The following is a 24,814-nucleotide window of genomic DNA, read 5'->3' on the forward strand; positions in this document are numbered from 1 at the left end:
CTGCACTACCAGTATGTAACTAATTGCAAAGAGTTTTAGGATGCCAGTTAAAACCAAATGCATTTTGGTCCTGGGAACACAGAATTCGCTGCTGGAAAAGTTCTTTGCCAAAACTTTGTTTTAGGATCCCAGTTAAAGATAGTGTCCTGCAAGTAACATGCAGTTAAGTATGTGCGTGCTCATCTGGAATGGAATTATTTGTTCCTCTCAGTCTGTCTCTCGCTGTCCCTGAAGGGGAAAAAAAACCAACCCAAACTATTATTTGTAACAACTGGAATTGTGAATGTCAGATTGCAGGAAAGCTACTGAAACCTGTTTCAAGAGGCTTCAATCTACAGCATGTCACAGCCTGAAAACTTATTATATGCATATTAGACCTGCAAACAAAACAACCTATCTGGTCATATGTTTCCCATTAGCTCTTAATTTTTTGCTCATTTTACCAATGTTGTTGTGTGAATTCAGCACATACTTCAGCTGCAATCAGTGCTGCTATAAGCACTCCCTTGTACCACTGCAGGCTGAAAATTTAAAATCCTTCTTTCCTGATTCAGATCAGCCATATTCCAAGACAGATTAGATTTACATTACCAACAGGACATAAAAATATAATTATAAGTACGATTCAGGCCAAAAAAAAACCCAAAAAACTGAAGGATGGGGATTTTCTGGTAATCAGTGGGTGTTTTGAATGAGTAAAGACTGCATGATCATGCCATTTGTCATAAACGATACCAAATAAATCCAGTTATGATGTGTGTTTAAGAAAGGAGACGGATTTTGGATATACTTTTGACCTTATATATATTATTTTTGTACTGCCCAATTGACACGAAATTATTTCTGATTTTCACTAATGTAAATTGACATCAAAATTGAATTTTATTTCATTTCATATGTGTTAATACTGTACTTGCAAAAAAGATGATGTGTCATTCATTGTAACTTATTTTTAGAAGTCCCAACAGTTTTTAAAAGTGTGATGCACTCTGCACGTAAAGAAGCCATGGGACTTGGCCAACAGCACTATGATTCATTTTTGTAGAGCTTTAAAGGTACCCCTAAGCTAACAGAAAGAGATTCTAAGAACTCACACAGAGATTGAATTAAGAACTGTATCTTCCACAAAAGGATTCTGAATCGAATGCATTTTCCTAAATTTGAAAAAAAATCCCAATTTGCACATAGATTATCTGATATTTCCTTGGTATGAAAGAAGAGTAAAACAATTTGCTAACTAGTAATTAAGTATCCGGCAAATACTGGATCTGAACTAAATCAGTGATATCTACATCTAATAATATCTATATCTAGCTATGCAATAAAACAAGTTGGAGTATGTCTTCCTGACTCATAATGTTTGCTTTCAGTCTGTTTTGAAGTTCTGTTCTTTAAATGGCTACAGAGATCACCACCAGAAGCTGAATCCATGATATTTTGTCATGCTAGACAATTAGGAGTTTCCATTAGATAATTACCAGAAGTATGTCTCATACAGGAAAAACAGTCAATTGCTGATGTAACTGGCTTAACCAATCCAGCACAGTGATCCAGCCCCCTTACTTTTGACAGACATAATTTTGTGACTGTAGACATGAGGAGTACAGTATAAAGCTTCGCATCATGAATACCACAAAGAGGAACTTGAGCAGTTCTTAATGCACAATACAGCAGTCTCCTTCTGAGAGTGAGGACTGGAGAGGTAAAAACTTTAAATCAGTTTTTTTCTTTTAAAACTAAAACTTTTAGTTAAGGTACATGTTGTTGCATATTGTCATGGATGTACTGAATGAATGCATATACAGAGCTTGGCAGCTCATGAAATTTTATAGAACGAGTCTGAACCATCATTTCTATATTTTTAAGCATGAACATATATAAATGTGTACATATGTAAGTATGAACGAACTATATATAGGTGCAATCAGTAGACTCGCTTTTAGAAAATAATGTTTTATATAAAGTTCTGCTTTAATGTTAAATCTATAATCATCATGGCATGCAAGTATAATATGCTATATCTATAAGCAATAGAGATTATGTGTAATAAGTGTACCTAATATATATGGCAAGCAACGCATACCCCGCATCAAGAAGCCAAATATACATATCTATATTTTATATTGCTATATGCCTATCCCTTACTTTTCATYAGACACTATTGGGATAGGTGCTATATGAGAACTATAAATAACCGCTCTAATTATGTCATCTGTTAATACATCTAATCATGAATGCATATTTTCATCTCAAATTATTTTTTCATCCAATTAAACTTTTACTTCTATTTCTAGCTGACTTTCAGACTTCATATAATTACAACAGACTTTGGGCTGTTCATGAGATCCAAGAAATTTAGATGTATTATAGCGAGGTTTGTGTTACAAAGATGTGTTTATAAGAATGGCTGCAGGGTTTATAATGCTGACAGACCTGTAAGTGTAACAGTATATAACAGTATAGTAACTGAGGTCAGTAAAACACAGATGACGGTGTACTGTAGATGCCTTATAACAGTGAAAGACTTATAAAAGAGCTTAATTGAAAAGGACTTGCAATATATAACATTTGTAAAACTTCGGTTGATTGTTCAATTACTTCTGTATGTTTCATTTACTATAACTATAATTCCTTGCCTGTCTCTCAGACCATGTGCCTGTAGTCATCTCACGGAAACCAGAGAACTTACAATGCTTATATTTATAAATTACTCCTTTCCACTAAAATACAGTGGCTGACAGTAATACAGTGAAAGCGGCATATTTGCTGGGTAGGAGGTAAGCACACCTGAGAAGATAGAGGTGTGCAAGAGAGACTGAAAGACAGCAAAAGAAAGAGGGTGAACACTAAAAAAGAGGCAGCTGCTCTAAGAAAAYCTATAAAAGTTTAAGTGCAGTGGGGAAAAACCTCAAAAGTTTGGCTCCATAAACCGTAGTTCTCTCCTTCTGCATTACCAAGTGCAAACCTAAGGGAATTTGCTAACTTTGTCCTTGCTAGATAAGGAACAGAAGGGAGGCACTGCAGAATGTAAAGGCAAAAAGAAGTCACGCCGGTGACACAGGGAATGAATGTCTTCTCGGTGTAGGGGCAAAACCCTCGCTGGCATAAACTGGCAAGAATGTACCAGCACTTGTTGAAACTCTGGCTCCTGGTAGTATTTTAGATTGCTTTCCATTTGTGATGTCTTATTCTGATATTGTGATTGCTCTGTGTGGTTTAAATGAATGAAACAAAAAGTACCTTCTAATAACAATGGACCAAATGTAGAAGATCTTACTCAGCCTTCACTCAGACAAAATTATTATTGACATCGATGAGGGATTTGCCTGAGTCAGGAGCAAGTACGATTTGGCCAGATGACATGTTACAATTTTCATCTTCAAAGCATTTTTCAGACATTACTTGATTAACCCCAAACTTAAATATATCTGCTTGAGAAATTGTAGGCATAGGCTAGGGCAGAAGCAGGGATATTTCTGGTGCAAGGGCAGTACCTCGGCATGCCACAGATACGAGCTCCACCACCTCTTGCTCGGGCTTTCAATGCCTCGCTGCATCCTGCAGCTGGAGAGTGTATCAAGTATTATATAGCCCACCAAACAACAGCGTTATTTTGCTCCCGTCAGATCTCTTGCCAGTGTTGATAACCTCCAGCATTTAAAAGTGAGCAGAAAAGATCTTTTCTCTTCCACTTGGGGCAGAATAATGTTCTGCCCAAAATATTTCGAGCCCCTGTCTTCTGCCCCCTCTCATTCACAAGCTATTTAACATCTCTTGCTATCTCTAACAGCACCAGGCAGGACCTAGAGCAAGGTGCTCATTAATAAAAGGTTTCACTGTTTTCATTCATTCATGTTTCCTCTGTTTAGTTAAGCCAGTGATACTGTTGAAGGAATAAAACAAACAAAACAAAAAAAAAAGAAAGAAAGAAAAAAAAGAGAGGGGGGAATGACAGCCAGGAGTCAAACAGGAAAAAAAAAAAAGAGGAGTAAATTTACAGGAAAGAAAAGAGATTTTAGAAAGGGGGGAGGGCAGAAAACATGAGTAGTGATATTTGGAGAGGTGTGTGTTAGGGGAGCAATGAGCATAAGGAAGCCAGCCTGCCTGTTCCTCCCCCTTCCTAATCATAGCCTTTACTCACAGACAAAACTCCCTCCCTCTCTCATTCACTCACTCACTTTAGGCCAATCCGTCCTCTCTCCCTCTCTCCCTCTCTCCCTGTGTCTCTCTCCTACTCTGAGACAGAGTCAGAACTCTTCTCCCTGACAGCCACAAACATCTACAGCACTCATTGCATGCAGAGAGGGGACCTGCAAACAAAACTTCACAGAAAACTTTCGGTTCTTTTTCCAGAGAATTTGCTGAAGAGAAGGAAAAACAAACAAACAAACAAACAAAACAAACCAGCCCCCCCCCCAAAAAAAAAAACCAAACCAAAAAAACTGTGCGTGAAGGGGGAGGAAAAGCAGGGCCTTTTAAAAAGGGAATCACAACAACTTTTGCTGCCAGGATGCCTTTGCTTTTGAAGAGAGGATTTTTGTTGGTGCTTTGCTGGATTATAGTGAGGAGTTCCCCAACCCCAGGATCCGAAGGGCACAGTTCAGTCACTGACTGTCCATCATGTGCCCTTGCCACGCTCTCCAAGGATGTGTCCAGCTCACAGCCCGAGATGGTGGAAGCAGTAAAGAAGCACATACTGAACATGTTGCACTTGAGGGACAGACCTAATATCACCCAGCCGGTGCCCAAGGCAGCACTTTTAAATGCCATCAAGAAACTCCACGTGGGAAAGGTGGGAGAGGATGGCTATGTGGAAATAGAGAATGATGTTGGAAGAAGAGCCGAAATGAATGAAGTTGTGGAGCAAACCTCAGAAATCATCACTTTTGCAGAATCAGGTGAGTGCTTAAAAAACAAAACTGTAAAATATCCTTTTTTGCCAGAACTGCAGTTAACTTCTTTTCTTCTCCTCAACAATAATGTTTTCTGCAAGGTTATAGGAGAAGGCTTGGGGGGAGGGAGAAGGAGGAATGGCATTGGGGTGGGGGGAACTCAGAAAGAATTTGGTTTTTCTGACTTAGTCTTGGCTACAGATTACACTTGCTAAACACAGACAGCCACACAGTGAGGAAGCTCTCTAACCAATCTCGAGCAGAAAGTCAGGCTGCAAAGGGGTCCTCCAAACTGTGCTTGTGAAGCCAGAGTACTTGCATTAAAGTACTGGATTGCAGGGCTGATGGTGGAAGAAAAAGGACTGAAATCTTTTGGAGAGTTTCTAAAGACAGAAAGTGAGCTGTGTACTCTTTGAGAAACAACCCTTTTGTGTAAAAATTATAGTGGAAGCTATGAAATCAGATGAAGCAGCTTTAACTTGTAGAAGTGAGAGGGCAATTCTGTTTTTTAATTTAACACAGCATCTTCGGCAATAAAGAGTTGCAGGGACTGTCAGATGACTTCCACAGAACTGAACAAGTTGCTGTAGCTGATCCAATTTGTAATACAGACTTCTGCATACTGGGGAAAAAAAGGTTCTGTCCCTAAATCACTCCTGCCAAAAAAATGTAACCTTGATAGGGTGTATTTTGAACTATTTCACAGATCGCTTTTCCCTGATTCTTATCTATTAAGAGTTCAGAATATAGATATTCACTAACTAATAGCTCAAATTCAAATCATCTGCCTGTAGGAAACAACTCTGAAGTTCTACTTTAATGTCTTGCTTGTAAATGAATAGGACCAGAACTCATTTTAAGTCTGTGAATATGTATATGTTAGTATACATGAGTACGCTTATACATGCATTGATATCAATATCTTGCAATATCTCTGCCATCTAACTAACAGCAACTTTTTATGATGCTGTCTAGCCAAAGCATTTTTCCTGTTGCCAAGACGGTTTTAAAAGAATGTCATTGTTTTGTTTGGTACAGCATATGGTAGGCAAAGTATGCAAAGGAACTCCAAGCATTTTTGTTTAAAAGTTTGCTGCAGCAGTATAAACAATTAAGACAACACTCAGAGTTTCCAGTCCTGAAAACCTGTTGACTCAGATGTTCTGTTTGCAGGAAAGCCATGCACAAGAAGTGTGCATGCTTTTAAGGGCAGACATTCCTGCTGGCTGTCCAACTTCCAACTGTACAAGGAGCCCTTGCCTTTGGCGTCCTTGTCAATACACACGTTATCAGTTCTTTCACTATGAAAGCTCAGGCTTTTCCTTTCTTTCATTCTCTCCACCTCAGAAAGCAGACAGAAGATGTCAATGCAAGTGATCATTAGAAGCCGGGGTGGCTTGACCATAGTTTAGAAACAAGTTTCTAAAAGCAATGAAATCTCTAGTCTATCTACGAGTCGGATTCCCCACCTGGTTTTCAGCAGCTTGCTCTGAGCACAGTGAAACACATATGGCATGAACAGTGGTTTCTCTTCACTGTGTGAGTCTCAATCATTTGTAAACACATTATTGTCTCTCCTGAGCTCTGACACAAAGGAATTTGGAATTTGATATATGCCTACTCAGTACGACACCCTCCAACGGCAGCTCCTGAAGCCATTGGCTCACGGGGTCACGTGAGCAGTGAAAATCGTGCCATTGTCCACACACTGGCCAATAGTCCAGCCACCAATCCCCCCCGTTGCAAAGTACCCAACACTAACACGTCAGTTAGTTTGATTTACATACCATTGTCTTACCACTGCCAGCCAAATTAATTTACTGATCTTATGCTATAGAGCTGCCCTGCTGCACATCTTGGGCACACACTGTATTCTCACGACTTTCCTTCCGTGCTGCTGTTCTCCACTTTACACCAACCCTGTCAGGGAGCCAGGGCAGGAGCAGGCAGGCAGGTTCCCCTACCTGCTAGACTTTTATTTGGGAGGAGAAACTAAAAACCACGTTCTAGGCGTTTGGCTTGTAATGGAAATGTTAACTCTGCTCTGTGGAGTTACTGCAAGCTACTGAAACGTATCTTTCATCTGTAGCTATTCATATCTGGCATCTCTCTAACATCAATAATCCACCGTGCCTTTCAGGTGCTAACACTGTAACAGCGTATGTCAACTTTACCTGGGATCCCTTTCACTCACGTGCCAAGAGGGTTAAGTGTCAAATATTAGAGTATGATTTGTTCTGTTGAGGAAAGTGAGGCAAAGAGAAGTCAGGAGACATGTCACATAGGCAGTATGAGGAAAAAAGACAGGAATAGACTATAGTTACATGGACAGTCCCCACTGTCTGTAAGAACCGAAAAGAGTAGGGAGAAGTTTTAAGCACCAAGCAGGAGAATAAATGTGTTACTCTTACAGTGAGGTTAATGTTCCTCCTGCTTGTAATGCGAAAATCCCACCATCTAAAATGAGGGGAATAGGAAATCAATGAAAATGAATGGAAACATCTCACATGGTATCAAATAAACGTCTATGGAAAGAGAAATAAGAATTTAGCCTTTTTGTTCCTTTGGGTATGATTTGACACAAGCCAGCCATTCGCCCCATACCTTTCAGAAGCCGCATTTACTACTTGCTTTCATTAAAAAAGTAGTATTTCCATCTTTCATCAGCCATATCCTCAGACATACAATGAAATGGAATGAATGAACAAACAGTGCCCTGTGCATGTGGCTCTGGCTTGAGACTACTATTTCATAAAATGGACTAAAATTCAAATGAGCATAGGCTATGGACAACCGAAGGGGAAACTAAATGCAGTGAATTTGTCTGAAGCACAGGTGTAGTTACGTCCAGGAAATCAGCAAAATAGTTGGCAGGTAGTTTTCACAGCTAACAAATCCAGGCAGATCTTTGCAAAACTAATGACCGCAAGTATTGGGCAAAAGTTTACAAATGCACTCTACTGTCCTTTGGCACTCTTACAAGTAAAACACAAAATGATTTTCTACTTGCATATCAAACTAAGATTACTAACCTTGATTAGTTTTGCTACGAGTGTAGCTGTGCCAGAGCTCTGTGGCTTACTTCAAGGTCTTAAAAATTGTCTTTTGAGGAGAGGGATCATACACACTCTTGACAAGCAAATCCAGCAGGTTCCATAACTGAGATAGCCAGCACTCATAAAATATGGTTGGCTACTAACTCTACCGTTATTTTAAGCAGACAGCTTATTAGGCAGACCTGGGATTTTGCCAAGTGAATTTGATCCTGGCAACTGAACTACCAATGAAATGGGTTGCTAACATCAGCCCCCGAGAGGGTGATGGGAATTACTGGGAGGAAATACTGAAATCCAAAAGCTTATAATTAAGAGAACTGTCAGGAAAAAATGAGAAGTGTGACAGCTATTTACACAGCTTCTCCCTTTTTGTATAGCTCCATACTGAATTCACGGTGAACTGACTTATCATTTGATACCTCCACTCCTGTGTGCATACATGTACATACACACTCACATCTTTTTCTAGGAAAATACCTAGTCCGATATGGCAAAGCGAGCAGTTCAGGAGGAGGAAAAGGATGGGTCATTTCTGCCTCATTTCATCAATTTTCTTTCTCAAGGAAATCTATTTAATSGTAGGGATATCTGTGCTGAATAAAGAATGGCCACGAGAGGGCACGCTCCAAAGCCTTTTTGCTCCGTGCAAGGCAACGTCCCTGCAAGCCCCTATTTTTCTGGGATCCTGAATCCCAGAGAACTTTATGCTTATCTGCAGCTTCTCTGAGTGGAGCTCTCGTTTCTCTCTTCTAGTTTATTTAAAAGGAAGAGATTCACTGGAGTGCAAGGCTGCAGGTAAAATAATGCAGTGGAAGGAAACAGGCAAAGGGGAGAAAGATAAAGCTGACAAACTGTGGGGTGCTGAAGTTCTGGAAATCTAGAAAGATCAGAAATGATTATTATTATTTTTTACAAGATATTGAGAAACGTGACCATGAATCATCAGCTGAGCTGATTTTCTCACATCTTTTTTTAATGTAGTCTCCTTGGCTTTTAGAAAATAAGCCTCTTTCCCCTTGATTTAGTTTTTCGCTTTGGCATACTTTATCAAAGATTTCAAGTTTAACAAATGAAAGCAAGTTACTTCCAGCAGAAGAAAGCCATTCTGCATTAATCTGTTTCATTGTATCAAAATGTGAGACTTCTCTGAGGCTGATTGGTCTGAGAACAATTTGAGAAAGCACAGACGAATCTGAGAAGGTGGGAACCAGTTTTGAAAAAGATACCTGAGAGAGAGACAGAAAGTACTCTCTGTGTTCATCCCTGCGTATAGTCATGCGTACAGTTTTGTATGCGAATGCAGCTGGGTATATATGGATATGCATTTGCCCATATGTGTGTGTAAGCGTGTGTACGTCCATATGTACAGGTATGCCCAAGGCTTGCACACTTACGTACTGATACAGCTGTACCTGCAGCGCTGTAATGTGAGTAGGTTCTCACATATAAATACGTGCATTCAGGTGCCTGTCTGTGTGTGCAGGATACATTTTCACACAGCGTACGTGTAAATTCATGCATGGATTCATGCTGAGGAATTCTTATGTCTAGATATGTCTATATGTGTATGAAAAGTCAGTCTTGTTTAATGCAACAGAGCTGTACAAAAGGTAGTTAAGTCTACTGGAAGCAATTGCAAGTTTTGCTATTCAGTTCAGTGCACTTAGACTTTGGGCCGTAGGGCACAGAAATTAAACATTCTACTGAAAGCAAGTAGCAGCTTCTGATCCACTTTTTGTTAGAATTTTAAAAATGTATTATGAGCTTGTACAAAGAAATCACTCTCTCTCTTATGAAAAACAAAGACTCAATATTACTTTAACCTTTAAATATGTTATTGGTGTAATTGACTCTAAACTTTCTTTGAGCTGTTTTAGATGTAAATGCAAAGGCAAGTAACAAAAAGCCAACCAAACAAACACCTTTTTTGTTTTTAAATATTTAAAGCCATGTGGGGGAAGGGCTTTCAGCTTGGAAAGAACTCTAAGTTGTGGATGTAAAGTGCTTCCCTCTTGACAAAATACCAGCGGAGAGTCAAGGTTCACCCGAACTGAATAATTTCACATTTTAAATGACCTTGTCAATGCCCCTTTGGGTTCATTTTCCAAGAAAAAGTATTTAAATAAGGTTGCTGCTGCTTTTCCCCCCACGAATGTTTGGGGACTAGTCGTTTTTCTTATTTTGCATTTTTTGTTTAATTTTTCTTACAGTAGAAATCCCCTTTCGCTTGCAGCAAAGGGTATGGGAACATAAAGATTTGGTGTTTGTTATTTGTGTCATAACTGTTCCTCCCTTTGTAAGCAGCAACAGACACCCAGCCAGGGAGGCGAAACAAAACTAGGCGACTTAGATGACCAGTCACATACGAGGGGTAATGAATAGTTAGAATAAATCATTTTGTCAGTGATCCATAGGCTGAAGTGCATTCACATAAATGGCCACTGCCTAATCACAGTAATAACACATTTGTAATAATCAGTCTGCCTAAGGGATAATTGCTGGACGATAAGAGTGCTAAATTCACTGAATAAATTCTACACTGTGAACAATTCATCTAAACTTTAGCGGTCACTCATTAGTAAACATTTTGAGCAATTATCTTTCAATAACCATGCTCTTCTCTTCACTCTCTTTAGAGGAACCTTTCTAGTAACCTATTTTTTTTTTTCTGTCTCCTGGGGAACGGAAATGAGAAGTGAAGAGAAGGATGCTTTTGAATGTAATTACAGATTGGCACGCAGTACAAATTCCCCCAAATCTAAACATAGGCAGTAGTAAAGTTAGCAACTAAAAAAGGAAAAAAAAGCTTGCTTTGTATGGAAAAACAGCTCACTTACAGTATAACGTAAAAACGGCTCAAAATTAAGCAGCAGTGAAGAATGGAAATTTAAAGTAACAGCACCTTCTCATACAGTGAGCATTTTCTATGTAAAATTTAAGTATTGTGTATTAAGATAAATTAAGAATAAGTCATATTATAATGTCAGAAAGTATAACCCACTTTCATTGTGAGAAAATCAGCCATAAGCACTGAGAAACAAATGGTTATGGGAAAAAAATCATTTTAGCTATCCTAGCATTTTATTCAAAAAAAGCTCCTCTTAATTCTACAGTTTAGACCCTCCCTAGTACGTGTATATAGATTAAACTAACAGGGCCCGATCTCGAAGCACTCTGTAACTCCCAAATAAAGAGGCTTTGACTGCACACTTAAAGGCGGCGGTACTGAAGCAGGGTCATGAGCCTCGGCGGAGGAGTGCGCGTTAGCAGCCAGCTCCCGCAGGAGAGGTGGGTACCCAGGCAGGCGCCCCTCTACTTCCCCCGCCAGGTGTCTGCCCCAAAAAGCTGCACGAGTGCCACTGGAGATCAAAACCGACACGAGCAAACTCTTTGCTATGTATACTGATGCCAGGCTTTCATTCCATTCAGTAACTCCTTCCATTAATCCTGTTATCATATATGCCTGACTTCTTAGGGCTTGGTATTTTTCACCATTTTTCACAGTATTTACCAGGGCGGCTAGCACTGCTATGTGGTTCCCTTGCAATCACGGCCTCTTCCCTCTCTCAGCAGTGAAGCTGAGAGGTGGCCTCTCCAAGGTTTTGGGAAGGGGAGAGGGGGAAAAGCAATCAAACCGGGCCCAGAGCAGTCCCTTGTCTCCTTTTCCAGCTGCTTTCTACTATGCTAACAATCCAGGATGTTGACACTGCAGTTTATATGAGCACTGAAGTGATGAAGGCATTACCACTGTTGGGCTGTGGGTCTTTCCACATGAGTCAGGCAGGAGGAGCAGGATGATTAGAAATGGAAAAAGACCCTTGCGGATCAGCTGTGGCAGATGAAAAGTCAGGACAAAAGGAGAGATGAAGAATAATTACGGAAGAGATGCCATCCCTAACTTTCAGTAAGGTCTCCTTTTTACTTTCAGTTAGATGAATAGTATGTATTTCTAAAGATTTGGACAAGGTCATTAACTTGGACCAAAAAGGAAAGCCTGATAAATCTCTAAGCAAAATTTTGGGAAAATGAAATACAGCAAAATATATACCTGGAACACTTGAAGAAATCATTTTCTCGTAGTCACAGAAACTTTTGGAAGTAAAGATCCTGCTCTAACATGAATGTGCACTCATATTAAGCAGACCCACGGGTCTTAATTCAGTTTCAGCACAGGCCAAACTGTGATTTCAAAATGAGCTTGTCTGAGCACAGTGACCTTACAAAGACGGCAGAATTCATACCATTTGTGCTGTGTGATCGTAACACACGAATTCTGAATGTGGAGAGAATTCAGAAAAGCTTCATATTTTTCCCTAATGTGAGAGCAATTGCAGCATCCCCAGCCTTGCTCTATAAGGATCTGAGAAAGGGAAAGATTCTTTTAATTGTTATAAAACCTTTTATTAATTATGCAGGTTTGAGGACTGAGTATTTTGTTTTGTGCAGAAATATGAGGCTCATGTAAGCTTCCTGCATCTTCTTTCCTTAGAATCTGAATCAACCGTTTGTGTGTGAAAACGTAGCTAACAACATACATGGAGGCTGTTAGGCTAGTAGAACATGTCTTATGCTCACTTGGTCAAACTCGGGAGCGGGGCAAAGGAAAAGCGATGCAAACATATACAGACACTCTCTTCATACTATTCCAATATTTCTAGTAATGAGAAAGAATTCAGCTTTCTCACATACAGGAGCATATGAAAAAATAATTAGCAGAGTTCTTGAGATCTTGTTTCTTTCATGTAGTATCTGTCAAAAAGAGCGGTTACATTGCTATGCTCCTGGGCCAGTGCATAAGGTAATATGAATATTTACTGCTGGAGGTATGTCACTTTGCAACTATTTTCAGTTCCCACTAGAATGGAAGTAACAGAATGTAAAACATCACGTATTAGCATTTAGCAGCATTAAGTTATTCTGTAATCCAAGGCTGTCCAACCTTTCTGATCAGACGGGCCACACAGCTTCTTCCTCTGTTGAGGACAGGCAGCACACCCCGGCCGCTCTCCTCTGAGCACACAACCAGGCCTGTTGTCCATGTGTAGTAGCTTGGTCTGAATAATCTCTTTTTCCCCAAGGCTTCCCTAGGGAAGGACAGCAAGCAGAAGAGGGCTGGAGGGAGAGTTCTGGTGGCAACAGCCTGCTCCTAGCCAGCACCCTGCCTTTGGGGACGGATGGTCCTCACAGGCCATGAAAGTATCTAATATAGCATACTCTTTATACCATCTCTTATTATACAACCAGACTCTTGAATCAGGCTTCCTTTGCATTTGAGGACACTTGTTGTACGCTTCCTTATACACTGCATCCTCAGGAAGGAGGGGGGATTACTGCCTGTCACATACCTTCTGCTCTAACACAGCTGCCAGCTTTGCCATAGTTTAATTTCTAGAATGGAAACACTGGTGTTAGCCCATAAGGGCTAAGTAATTACCTTTGAATCATTACATAATGACTCTCATTTAAAAAAAGAAATACATAAAAATCTCCACACCGTCCCACAGTATTGATCAGCTTGCTCTGTCTTTTCTATAACTCTCTGTCCTCTTCTAAGGCCCAGCCACACTAGTTCACTTAGCTCCCTGAGAAATCCATGTAACCCGCTTTGGAGGCGGGTATCAGCAAAGTCTGTGAGAAGCAGTTAACATAAACCATGTGTTTTCCTATCTCAGTGACAGTTAAAGTCTACAATTTCACACTCTCACTTAGAGGGAAAACAAAAACAAAACGCTGTGCCCTTTGGCCACGCTAATTCAGAAACGTCTGTCTCTTTGACCTGAGAGTGCCACCAGGGAAAGCTGAATATGTCAGTGCCAGGACTTCACAAAGAAGGAAAGCAACAGGTAGCTCAAGGGGCAGCACAGCCTGCGTACAGATTTTAGACACCAGGGACTCTTGAATTCTCAAGCGAATGCAGGATAGATGTCTCCTGTGACCTTAACCCATTCCTGTCTCATCTGAGGAATGGGGGGAGCCAGGAGACGATTAGGGAGCTCATACTTTGTGTGGTTCTTTGACAACAGAAGCAGGGATGATAACCTTGCTGCCACAAGAGTGATTTTTTTCAGTATGCTTCTACCACTTCAGTTTTGATCACCACCTGCCCCTTTTACAGTGCAAAATTCTGGCTTCCTGAGAAACAAAATTATTGCACAGGGAAACAGATCAGCAACCGTGGGCAGGTTCAATAACAGGATCAATGACAAACTGATAACTAGGAATATTTCTATCTAATTAAGGCCAGGTATCTGTGTATTTCAAATCTGTGACCCCAGGCCATCCTGACCTCCACAGTGAGAAAGAAAGAAAGAAAGATGCCAACATGGCTTTTTCTTTTTTTTAAGAAAAAAGTACCTCTCTTAGAAAAAAACAATTAAAAACCCAGCTAATTCATTGTCCCTTAACTTCTTCATGCTCTAGTGATCAAATCATAGAACAGCCCTCATTATTCATTCCAGCTTCTGCCAAGGATATGAGCTCTGTATCAGAGAAACTCCCCCTCACCATCATAATCATCATCAGGACATCTCAGCCAGTTGATACAATTATGCCAGAGAACCATCCCCATAATTATATAGTTCTTCTTTAGCTCATTTCTCAGTATATTCACCATTACTATAATCACAGCCAGTACAGTGTGTTAAATTAAGAACAGGATCTACAGCTAAAATCTCATAGAATGAAGAGTCTGCCTGCTGTAATTCTGCAATTCTTTACAATATAATTCTGCAAACCTTCCAAAATTGAGGCCTGTATTTTAGTATTTCTTTGGTTTTGTAACAATTGACATTTACAACTCGTTTAAAGACCCACATGAAGAAGGGTGTTTTGCAGAGGGAGAAAGGACAGATCTTGCTCCCACATCATTCCCAAAGAATTGGTAGGACTGGAACTTGCTCCCCAACTTTTGCTATAAGGCACAGATCTGTATGTGTATGATATATACTCATGGACTGTCTTCACAGAAGCATTTTTGCCTTTCAGCTATCAGTGATCACAAAGACAGCTCAGGCAAATGAACTCTTAGCAGCTTCTCATGCTTATTTGCCATGAAATGCTTTACATAAACCAGCATAAAGGTATCATTACTATAACAAAATGCTTCAGTTAAAATACTATACTGGAAAACAACAGGCAAAGACATACTTTTCTAAAGAGGAAATTTTCCCAAAAGAGAAAGGTAAACTTGGCAGAGAAACTGAGGAGAGGAATGGGTGAAGGAGGATTAGAATAGAAAAATCAGAAAAAATTAAAAAGTAGCAAAGTAGGAAACCTAGGGAACTTCACGCCTGCAGTGACAACAAAATCTCTTTAAAAGAATGCAAGCAGACATACTAACTAGTTCTCCCTGTCTATTTTCATTTACCAAATCAGGCACACCCAAGAAAATGTTGCACTTTGAGATTTCCAAGGAAGGCAGTGAATTATCGGTGGTGGGACGTGCTGAAGTGTGGCTCTTCTTGAAGGTCTCCAAGGCCAACCGGAGCAGGACAAAAGTGACCATCCGCCTGTTCCAACAGCAGCGGCAGCCAAAAGGCAGCTCTGAAGGAGCAGAAGAGATGGAGGATGGAGGGCTGAAAGGTGAAAGGGGTGAGACTCTGATTTCGGAGAAGGCAGTGGACACCCGTAAGAGCACTTGGCACAGCTTCCCTGTCTCCAGCAGTGTGCAGCGACTCCTGGATCAAGGCAAGAGCTCCTTGGATGTGCGGATTGCCTGTGACCTGTGCCAAGAGACTGGAGCCAGCCTGGTACTACTTGGAAAGAAGAAGAAAAAGGAAGACGATGGAGAAGGGAAAGAAAAGGAAGCCGGAGAATTCACCGGGGAAGAGGAAAAGGAGCCATCACATAGGCCCTTCCTGATGATGCTCGCCCGGCAAACTGAGGACCGCCAGCACAGGCGGCGGAGACGAGGCCTCGAGTGTGACGGCAAAGTCAACATCTGCTGCAAGAAGCAGTTCTTTGTCAGCTTCAAGGACATAGGGTGGAGTGACTGGATCATTGCACCTACAGGTTATCATGCCAACTATTGCGAAGGAGAGTGCCCCAGCCATATAGCAGGCACATCCGGTTCATCGTTATCTTTCCACTCCACTGTCATCAACCATTACCGCATGCGGGGCCATAGCCCCTTTGCCAATCTCAAGTCGTGCTGTGTGCCCACCAAGCTGCGGCCCATGTCCATGCTGTACTATGATGATGGCCAGAACATCATTAAGAAAGACATACAGAATATGATTGTGGAGGAGTGTGGCTGTTCATAGACACATGTGCGCGCAAGACCATTCTCTGTTAAGCTGAGAAGCAAATGTTGTAAAAGCCCAAGAAGAGGAAAGATCTGACACAATATAACCTTTTTGAATGAAACAATCAACTGAAATAAAAGCAAAAACAAAAAAGAGAGAGAAAAGAGAGAAAAAAAAAAGCTGACCTGAGGAGGATCAGAAAAGACTAAAGATGTCCACAGGAAGAAAAAAGAAAGCTTCATGACCAGGGGTTGAATGAGATGCATTTGAATGGCGGTATGGGTCGGGGATTTCCCCTTCCTTTCAGTATGCTCCTTATCTTATTAGATAGTATGTTAAACATTACTTGTAACACGGGGAGTTATGTTCCCTCCCCTGGTTACCCATCAGTTCAAGCCGTGGTAGCAGCTCATCTAACCTGCAGCAATTTGGACCAAGTCCAAAATGTCATTGAAATTCCTTGAAAAGCCATGTGTATGAACACTACATTCACTGGCACTTCCCCCCCAACAATTTACCAAGGAACTGAGTACGTGTGTATTGTCTGTGTGGATATATATGTGGCTATGTATTTATATACATATCTCTATACATACACACACTACACACATTCATATACTTACTTATATTGGTAAAGGGTCAATACTGTGCAGGTGTATACACCTTCATCTTCTGCACTACATTTACAAAAAAAAAAAAAGAAAAAAGGAAAAAAAGAAAAGAAAAATGAAGAAAAAACAAAATAAAAAATAAAAAGAATGAATGAAAGATTAAAAGTTACATTTTGCAAAGGTGCTTACAACGTTAGAACTATGCAACCTAGTTGGTTTGAAACTGTTTACCTGCGAGAGAAAGAAAAAAAAAAAAAACAGAAAGACTTTTTTTTTAAATGGAAGTAACTTGTTTTAAAACAAAATTCTTCAGTGAGAGATACTTGAAAGGAACATGTTTGTCCAGTTACTGGAGCCAAACATTTCTATATTTTGTAAAAAAAAATTTTTAATCGTTTACTATTTGCACTACAATGGTGTCTGACCTGTCTAATCCTTATTTAACAAATATTTGCAAGGGAGGGTGGTTGGGTGTGGGAGGGGTTGAGAGCTGCACTTATTGTGAGCTATACAAGAACTGCTACAGCACACAAAATAGCTATTTTTATTATTATAATTATTATTATTATTATTTTGTACCTTAAAAAGAATAGACACATACACCAAAGACATTTGTGAGAGCCTCTAAAAAGTCTGTTTGTGGTTGGTACCATTCACCTGTAATAAGTTAGGGTTTGAATTAAGGGTCAGTGGGTTGATTACATTCAGGCTAGTGTATCTGTTAACTAGTCAAATTCAGATACTGTCCTCAACAGAAAATTGCAATTTGAAGTTAGCTCTGGATTTCAAAAGCCCAGAAAAGTCCCGGGATTTGGATCCAAGGTGCTTGGATCCAACGCCCACCTAGGTATAATTGTACTCATTTTGCATGTACAACACTAAGACTTATCCCTGCTGCACAGCACCTGTGCATTGCTGGGAAACAACTTTATACAAGGGATATACATATATATATATGTATATATTTCTGTATGTATATATGTATGTATACACAAGGTATAAGCACTTCTGGCTTCACTTTCATGTTCTTAAAACAATGAATGTTTGTGTGCGAAGCACAGTATATTAAAAGATTGTTTGTTTGTTACTAATACGTGGGAGGGACGCATTCAAAATAGTATCTGTGTGAGAGAAACCTAAAGTGCTGGTGTACACTTCGAAAGTCCTGATGTAAAACTGCAAGCAGCTTTGGGCCTTGCCCATCATCGCCCCGGCAAAATGTACAGAAAATGGAAGTTGTGGTAGGATTTCTGTTTTAAATGCAGTCTTTAGTGAAAGACTGGCTGCCTCAACCACCACCCTCTAGCACGGCAACTCTGAAGGGGTTTGTGCATTTAAGACCTAATTTTCAGTGTCAACACCTAACCTGAAGGGTCCAACCCATAGGGCATAGGTAGATAGGTTGTTAAAAAATTCTATCGCTGTTATATTTAAAAGAATGTTAAAGTTATGACATTTGTCTTTGGCTAGGGGGAGATGAGAAGAGGCAACGGGAGAAACCTTTAGGCCCTGTTTACACTGAATTCGATAACCCTGAGCCTGAAGCTTCAGACTCTCACAGGTTTGCAGGACCGAGCCCTTGTTAGGTGCCTTCTGGTGAGTCGGGCTTCAAAATGCACCTCACTGAAAGAAGCGCTAACACAGCTCCCCACCCCGCTGAGAGCATAGTTTGTTAAAAAAGAAGAATTAAAAAAAAACCTACAGCACAATTTAACCCAGTCACATTGGCTAGGGATAGTGTGTTAGCACCTTCATGGCAAGAATCATATTTAAACAGTGTAATCAGGGCCTTCATTTTTGTCAGCCAAAACTGTTTGTGTGTGTGCGTGTGTGTGTTCTCCATGTCTGTATGTGTGCATATGTATGTGCGCATGGGTGCACATCCATATTTGTATGTGTTAATAGAGATTAAAAAAAAAGAAAAAAAAGGAAAAAAAGTCAGAAAAGAAAAAAAAAAAGCCCTTTCCTCTGTTGAATAAATATCAACGTACATGCTTATAGCTAAGTTTTCTATCTAATTTATTCCACAGTATTTAGATTGCATAGTACAGCTAATGGGTTATACATTTATGTACTTTTTATACAATGCATTTTTTACAGACTTGTTTGCAGTTTGCAAAAAAAAAAAACTTTAAAAAAATTGTAACAATTGGGTAAACACTAAATTTGTCACTAAAGCATTCTGTAAAATATCAAGGCTTTCTGATTTAAATTATTCACAGAAGTTTGTTGGGTTTTTTGTATTTTCTTCCTGRGGAGAAGGAAGGAGGCATGCCAAATGCTAGTAGGGAAAAAAAAATAAAAAAAGAAGATGCACAACTAATTTTTCTTTATAACTTAAACCAAGTTCCTGACCCTGCTTCACATGAGGCAAGTGGCAGAATTGCTGTTGCTTTTTCTAGAAGCAGAGCCAGGCACTGGAACAGCAGGGGCAGAGGACATATAGCCTATGACGGTTGTTGGAAAGAGTACCTTTTATTTCACTGGCCTTTGGATCAGGCCTTAAAATTGTAAGTGTGTTATCCCAGAACCCTTACTCGTGCCAATAGTCTCATTGACTGCTCCTGGTCTCCTTACGAGAGTAGTAAAACTACTCACAGGAGCAAAGGTAAGCCAGACCGAGTCATGGATTCATTTCAGTGTAGACAGTGTGAGGGGAGAGGAAGGATTTTGAATGAATGGCACCTTATCCAGTAGTGGTTGATCTGATTAGTTAAAGCTGTTTGCATCATAGCTGGTCTCTGACTCTAGTGGCAAGGGAAGCAGGTGAGATGGCTCACGTCAGCAAAGATTATTCTCAAGTTTGATCAGCTGGAGAGAATGGGAGACCTGAAATCCCTGCGTCTTCCCCTAGGCGACAATGGCAAAACTCCCATAGGTGGCAAGTAGAGTAAGATGTGGCTCATGGTTTTCCTAGCCAAAGCAGACAGAGCCTTTAAAAAGGAGTTTGATACTGATGCTAATTTTGGTGCAAGCTTTTAATGCGGTGAACGGCGACTGGCCCTGGAAAAAATGAAACTAGCATGAGACAATTCCCAAGTGAGGAAAGAAAAGAGGATTTTAGATGTGGTGAGTGGGCTACATGATAGATACACCGAAAACAGAAGGAGGTTTTCGAATCAACAAGTAACTGTTCCTAAGCCCTGCTTTTTAGCTTCCATTTGTGTGTATACCATTCTCAAATTTTAAAGGTTTCTCCCTCCAATCTCTAGATTCAGTCATGGGGTTTTGATTTGTGGTCAGAGTTATTTAAAGCAAGGGGAAATGAAAAAGTATATGATAAAATAAAATAAGAAATCAGGATGTTAATCAAGACTGACTGATTCCAGCAAAACACCCCACCCCTGATAATTTGGTGTAATTAAATCTGCATGTACTTAAAATAGCATTAGAAATTGTTACCATATTTGACCAGTTCTTCAAGGGCATGCAGTCTCAGAAATAACTTCTCCTTTCAGGTATTAGTATACCTCCCTACCTACCCCCCCCCCCCCCCCCCCCCCCCCCAAAAAAAAAAGCCTTTAACTACTAACACATTCCTTTCCATATAGCCCATTTCCCGTTTATATTGAAATATATTTTCAGTATATATTTGATCACTGAAATGTATTTGTTCTGTGCCTCCACAATCTTTTGCTTCACAGTTGACCGCATTTGGTTGTCTTTCCCCCTCCCCAGGTCAGATGCTTGCTGTATCCACGGCCTAACGAACTGGCAGAAGTGCACACTGAGAAATTTCTTTGGGAGGGCTGAATGTATTTGTATTCTTGGGGTTTTGCAAAGGAAATGCTTGCAGATGCTTACAATTATTCTGCAGTTATATGTCACAGCAGAATACTGATCTAGGGCCCAAAACTGTAGAACTGAATGAAATGGGAGTTTTGTCATTGACTTCAATAGAAACAGTCTCTTACCAATCATTGCAAAATAGTACTCTATCGTAAATACCTGCTTTTTTGTATTTAGTTGAGATTCAAGCCATCAGATTCATTTAACTGTAACACCACAAGGCCAAGGAGAGGCTAGCAGCAATATCTCTGAGTTAGAGAAGTTCAGGCATCTGTAAAGTCTGTGTGCAAAATGAAAATTTTTATGGACTATAGTTACTCATGTGGAATAGTGCCTTACTCTGTAAGCAATGCTGTTGATTTAGGAGTCTCCTTTCCTAGAAAGTAGGAACAAAGTGAGCAGAATCTATTTCTGGAGTGTAGGTAGAAGAGATGTGGTGGAAATTATTAAGTTCTTCAAGTTAAACCTCATGTCAAAATTGTGCATCAGTATAAGAATCAAATGCTAATCATTTTCCTTAGACTGAGAAGAACTTTACTCCCCATGTGCTCTCGTTGCATCACATGTGGAGTAAAAAGCTGTTCAGTATGAGTGAAAAAAAATCATAATTTGACCTTTCCTGAACAATTAGAAGCAACATTTTCATGGGCAGAAACAAACAACACTTCTGGGTTATATAGCTATTTATTTTTTGAGATACAGTGAATTTGTATTAATTCTCAATGGTTTTTTTGTATTTAAATGCTTTCAAAAACAATACATTGACGATGGATAGAAGATATATATGTGTATATATATATATATACATATTATATATATATCTACAATATATATACACACACAAAACAATATATATATGTATATACATATATATATATAAATTATGAAAGCCAAGATATTATGAAGCCTATTTTGTTTTTATCATTTTGTGTTTTGTTGTTGATATTATTATTATTGTTATTATTATTATTATTTTGCATACTACATGCAGTGCTTTAACCAATGTCTGTTCGGCTAATGTAATTAAAGTTGTTAATTTATATGAGTACATTTCAACTATGTCAATGGTTTCTTAATATTTATTGTGTAGAATGACTGGTATTTTTTTTATTTACATTATGTTTAAAGAGGTAACAGTTTGATATGTTCTCATTTGTTTATATTAGAAGTTATTTATTTTCACGGCATTCCGTCTGATATTTTGATATTTGGAAGGCATGCTACCTATACTTTGTACAGTTAGTGGGCAGTATTCAGCAGCTCCCAGTAGATTTTTAGGCCCTTTGTTAAATAAAAGACCTGTTTGGGATTTTTATCATAGATCTTTCTTATTGGTTTGCCAGGACCACTCAGCGCACTTATTGCCAGATACTCTGCCTGCGTGACCAATTTATTCCTACTGTATTTACCCAGGACAGAGGACCAAAACCACCTCTGGTGTAAGTCCAGTGACTTCAGTGAAGTTATACCAGAGATGCATTTGGCTCACAGAGAAAACGCTTGTGCGAATCAATGCAAAGAAAAGGCAGAAAGAAAGAAAGAGTCTTTGCATTTGGAAGGGGATTTCAATGTGTTAAAAATGTTTGGGTCAGCTACTATTTTATTTTACTTTGTTCTTTTTGTTATCTTGCTCTTTCTTATACAACAACAGCAACAACACAAGTGAAATAAATAAAGGGAGTTTCACCAAGCACTGTGTAATCGTCCCTTAATATGGATTCCTGGCTGGGAAATACAGGGGAGCTGGGGAAATAACAGAAAAATTTTACCTTAGAGGAAAAATGCGTAGGTGCCTCTTAGGATCGACGGTGTGGTGCCCTTCTCTTTTGTGTGACTATGTTAAATGTAAATTCACATTCATGCCCTACATGTAATGGAATTTCAAGTTGTTCATTTCTCCTGGTGAAATGCATTGAGTATAAAAGATAAAGCCAACTGCATCTCCTCTCTGCCTGCAGGCTGCTAGGTCTTCAACTACCATCACCACAATTCCCTTAAATTACCAGGAATTAGATGCTCACACAGATAAAAAGATAATTTGTATTAATAAGACAAAATTGCAGGGCTGTCAGTTCACATACACGAGGTTATAAACTGATTAGTTGTCATACGAAGTGATCAAAGAGGTCTACACAGGTGGCTGATCCCTGATCTGAGTAAGAAATTATCTGAATACCCTCGTATTTGAAAGCAAAGTGTACTTACGAGGGGTTTTCACCAGTCATTGTATTCCTACAGTGATAAATGGGCTCCTGCTACATTCCAGGGGAGGGAGAATCAGGGAACAGGAATTTTGAGGTTGATCTTTAAATGGATTACTTGCACGACACTCAAGCAGAGGCCACAGCAGCTATTAGCTACCCTTTCAATAACCAGACTTTGAAAGCCTTCCTGCAAAGGCCGGAGAAGTGATTTGCATTCCTCTTACCGAGAGTAAGTTTTCAACAAATCAATGCAATCATAGCTAGAGAAAGCCTTTGTCCCTAACAGTTCAGTAGAAACTAAAGACATGATTGAATATTTGCTTTCTTTCCTTTGTTATGATAACTATTATTATTATTGCCAAAAAGGACAAATCCAACTGGCTGTGGAAGTTGCACTAGCAAAATAAAATTAGAAGGGCTATTTCATTCAAAATGATGACTGATTAACCTGATATAAATGAAACTTATACTTCAGGTGTACAATGGGGAATTCCCTTTCTCTGATATGTCATTAAGCGTAGCACTGGATGGGGTTATCCAGACTTTTTCCATTTTCTCCAGCTGTTTGCTTTTTCTTTAAGAATGCTATTGAGAACTGTTGCTATTGTATGGGCTTGTCAAAGTACAGCAGCTCAAAAAACATGGGAGAGTTAAGAGGTGTCTTTTGCACTGGCAGAACAATCTGTTAAAATTGAAAAAAACCCTGCCCCAAACAAATTAGGCCAAACTAATAATACACAGAGGCAGATAACACCAAACGATGTTGCAGAACAGATTCTCTATACTCAGTGTGGATTTCCTACCTCAGAGGAACATTTTCACGCTGCTACTTGGGCTATTGAGTCACTGTGCTAGTTTCAGAGCATATCATGATTTTTTTCCAGGCTTGTCACCAGGCTAATAGAGTCAGTATTTTGGTAGTCTCAGTGGCTGCCCTCGGTGATATCTTTCTTACTCGAGTTTGTCTGTCTCCCTGAAATACAACCATAGACTGATTTAAAGTACTGCCTAGGGCTCAGAGTGACTGTACTCTCTTACAGTGAGAGAAATACAGTACTGTGATCAAATCCATGGCTTGCAAATACCTGCCACCCAGCCTCTATGACCTCTGGGCATTTTCTGGTTTCAGAAGAGTTATCTCGCATGTCCTCACCATTTGATCACATTTCTTCTGTCTACTATTGCTTCTCATCAGCTCTGTTGGGATTACGTTGACTGGAAAAATAGTGCACAAAATTGTCAGCTGCTCAAGCATCCCAAACCCTCTCCGTAGGACAAAGGGGTCCAGTGAGCTGTGAGGTTTCCCTTTCCCCTCTGACAGCAGTCAGCACCTCCAAGCACCCAAAGTGGAAGGGCTGGGAGAAAGAGTATCTTTTTCTTATGCAGGCTGTAAGAGGGAGCCGAAAAGGGGGAGCTCACCTTCCTACCAGTTTTATTTTGTCTTTGGAGAACATCACCATAGCTTATGGACACAATGGCAAATTCAGCGTAAACATTGCAACTCTGCATCAGGAAGCGGTGTAACCATTATTTTATATGCCTGAATCATCCAGTCTCTATTATATAAGAAAGTTACTCTGTCTGTGAACAGATAGAAATGTGTATCACCAGAGTTATGGCCTCCAGAATTTCCTATAACAGCAGACAAAAACACCATAGCAGCTTTATTCAAACAAGAAAAACATTCAGAGGAAAGTTGGCAAGAGATACTAGCAGAGGTCCCTAGAGGGGCTCGTGAGCAGACTGCTCCTCCACAAGTTATGCATATACAGGAATGCCTCTTATGGCTGTATGAAGATGCAGTTTATAGGCCTAAGCTTGATCTTAATGAAGTCAACAGGGTATTACAGAGCTGGGCTAGCTTAACTGAAAATAAAATTAAGTCCTATTTTTTTCAGGAAGATCACTGAATATGAAAGAGCAAAGAGTAAGACAGTAGATGACAGGGGCGCTTTTACAAACTCTATTTGAAAGTGATTAAAGTTGAGCACCTTTGGAAAGCATGAAGATACTCCAAAC

The 24,814-nt window shown here is 39.7% G+C and overlaps 1 protein-coding gene across 1 annotated transcript; it reads left to right on the forward strand.

Moving 5' to 3' along the window:
• Positions 1-1,637: 1,637 nt before the first annotated feature.
• INHBA (inhibin subunit beta A) lies at positions 1,638-16,368 on the forward strand. Its single transcript, XM_026077487.1, has 3 exons — positions 1,638-1,702; positions 4,354-4,898; positions 15,323-16,368. The coding sequence occupies exons 2-3, from the start codon at positions 4,511-4,513 to the stop codon at positions 16,207-16,209; spliced, it is 1,275 nt and encodes a 424-aa protein (XP_025933272.1). The 5' UTR covers positions 1,638-1,702; positions 4,354-4,510; the 3' UTR covers positions 16,210-16,368.
• Positions 16,369-24,814: the final 8,446 nt, after the last annotated feature.

Source organism: Apteryx rowi, unplaced genomic scaffold, assembly GCF_003343035.1.
Source record: "Apteryx rowi isolate R43461 unplaced genomic scaffold, aptRow1 scaffold_454, whole genome shotgun sequence".
In the NCBI taxonomy this organism is placed as follows: domain Eukaryota; kingdom Metazoa; phylum Chordata; class Aves; order Apterygiformes; family Apterygidae; genus Apteryx; species Apteryx rowi.

Coding starts and splice junctions, on each gene's coding strand:
- INHBA (XM_026077487.1), top strand. CDS start 4,511: ATGCCTTTGCTTTTGAAGAGAGGATTTTTGTTGGTGCTTTGCTGGATT. Junction 4,899..15,322: donor CATCACTTTTGCAGAATCAG/GTGAGTGCTTAA, acceptor TTACCAAATCAG/GCACACCCAAGAAAATGTTG.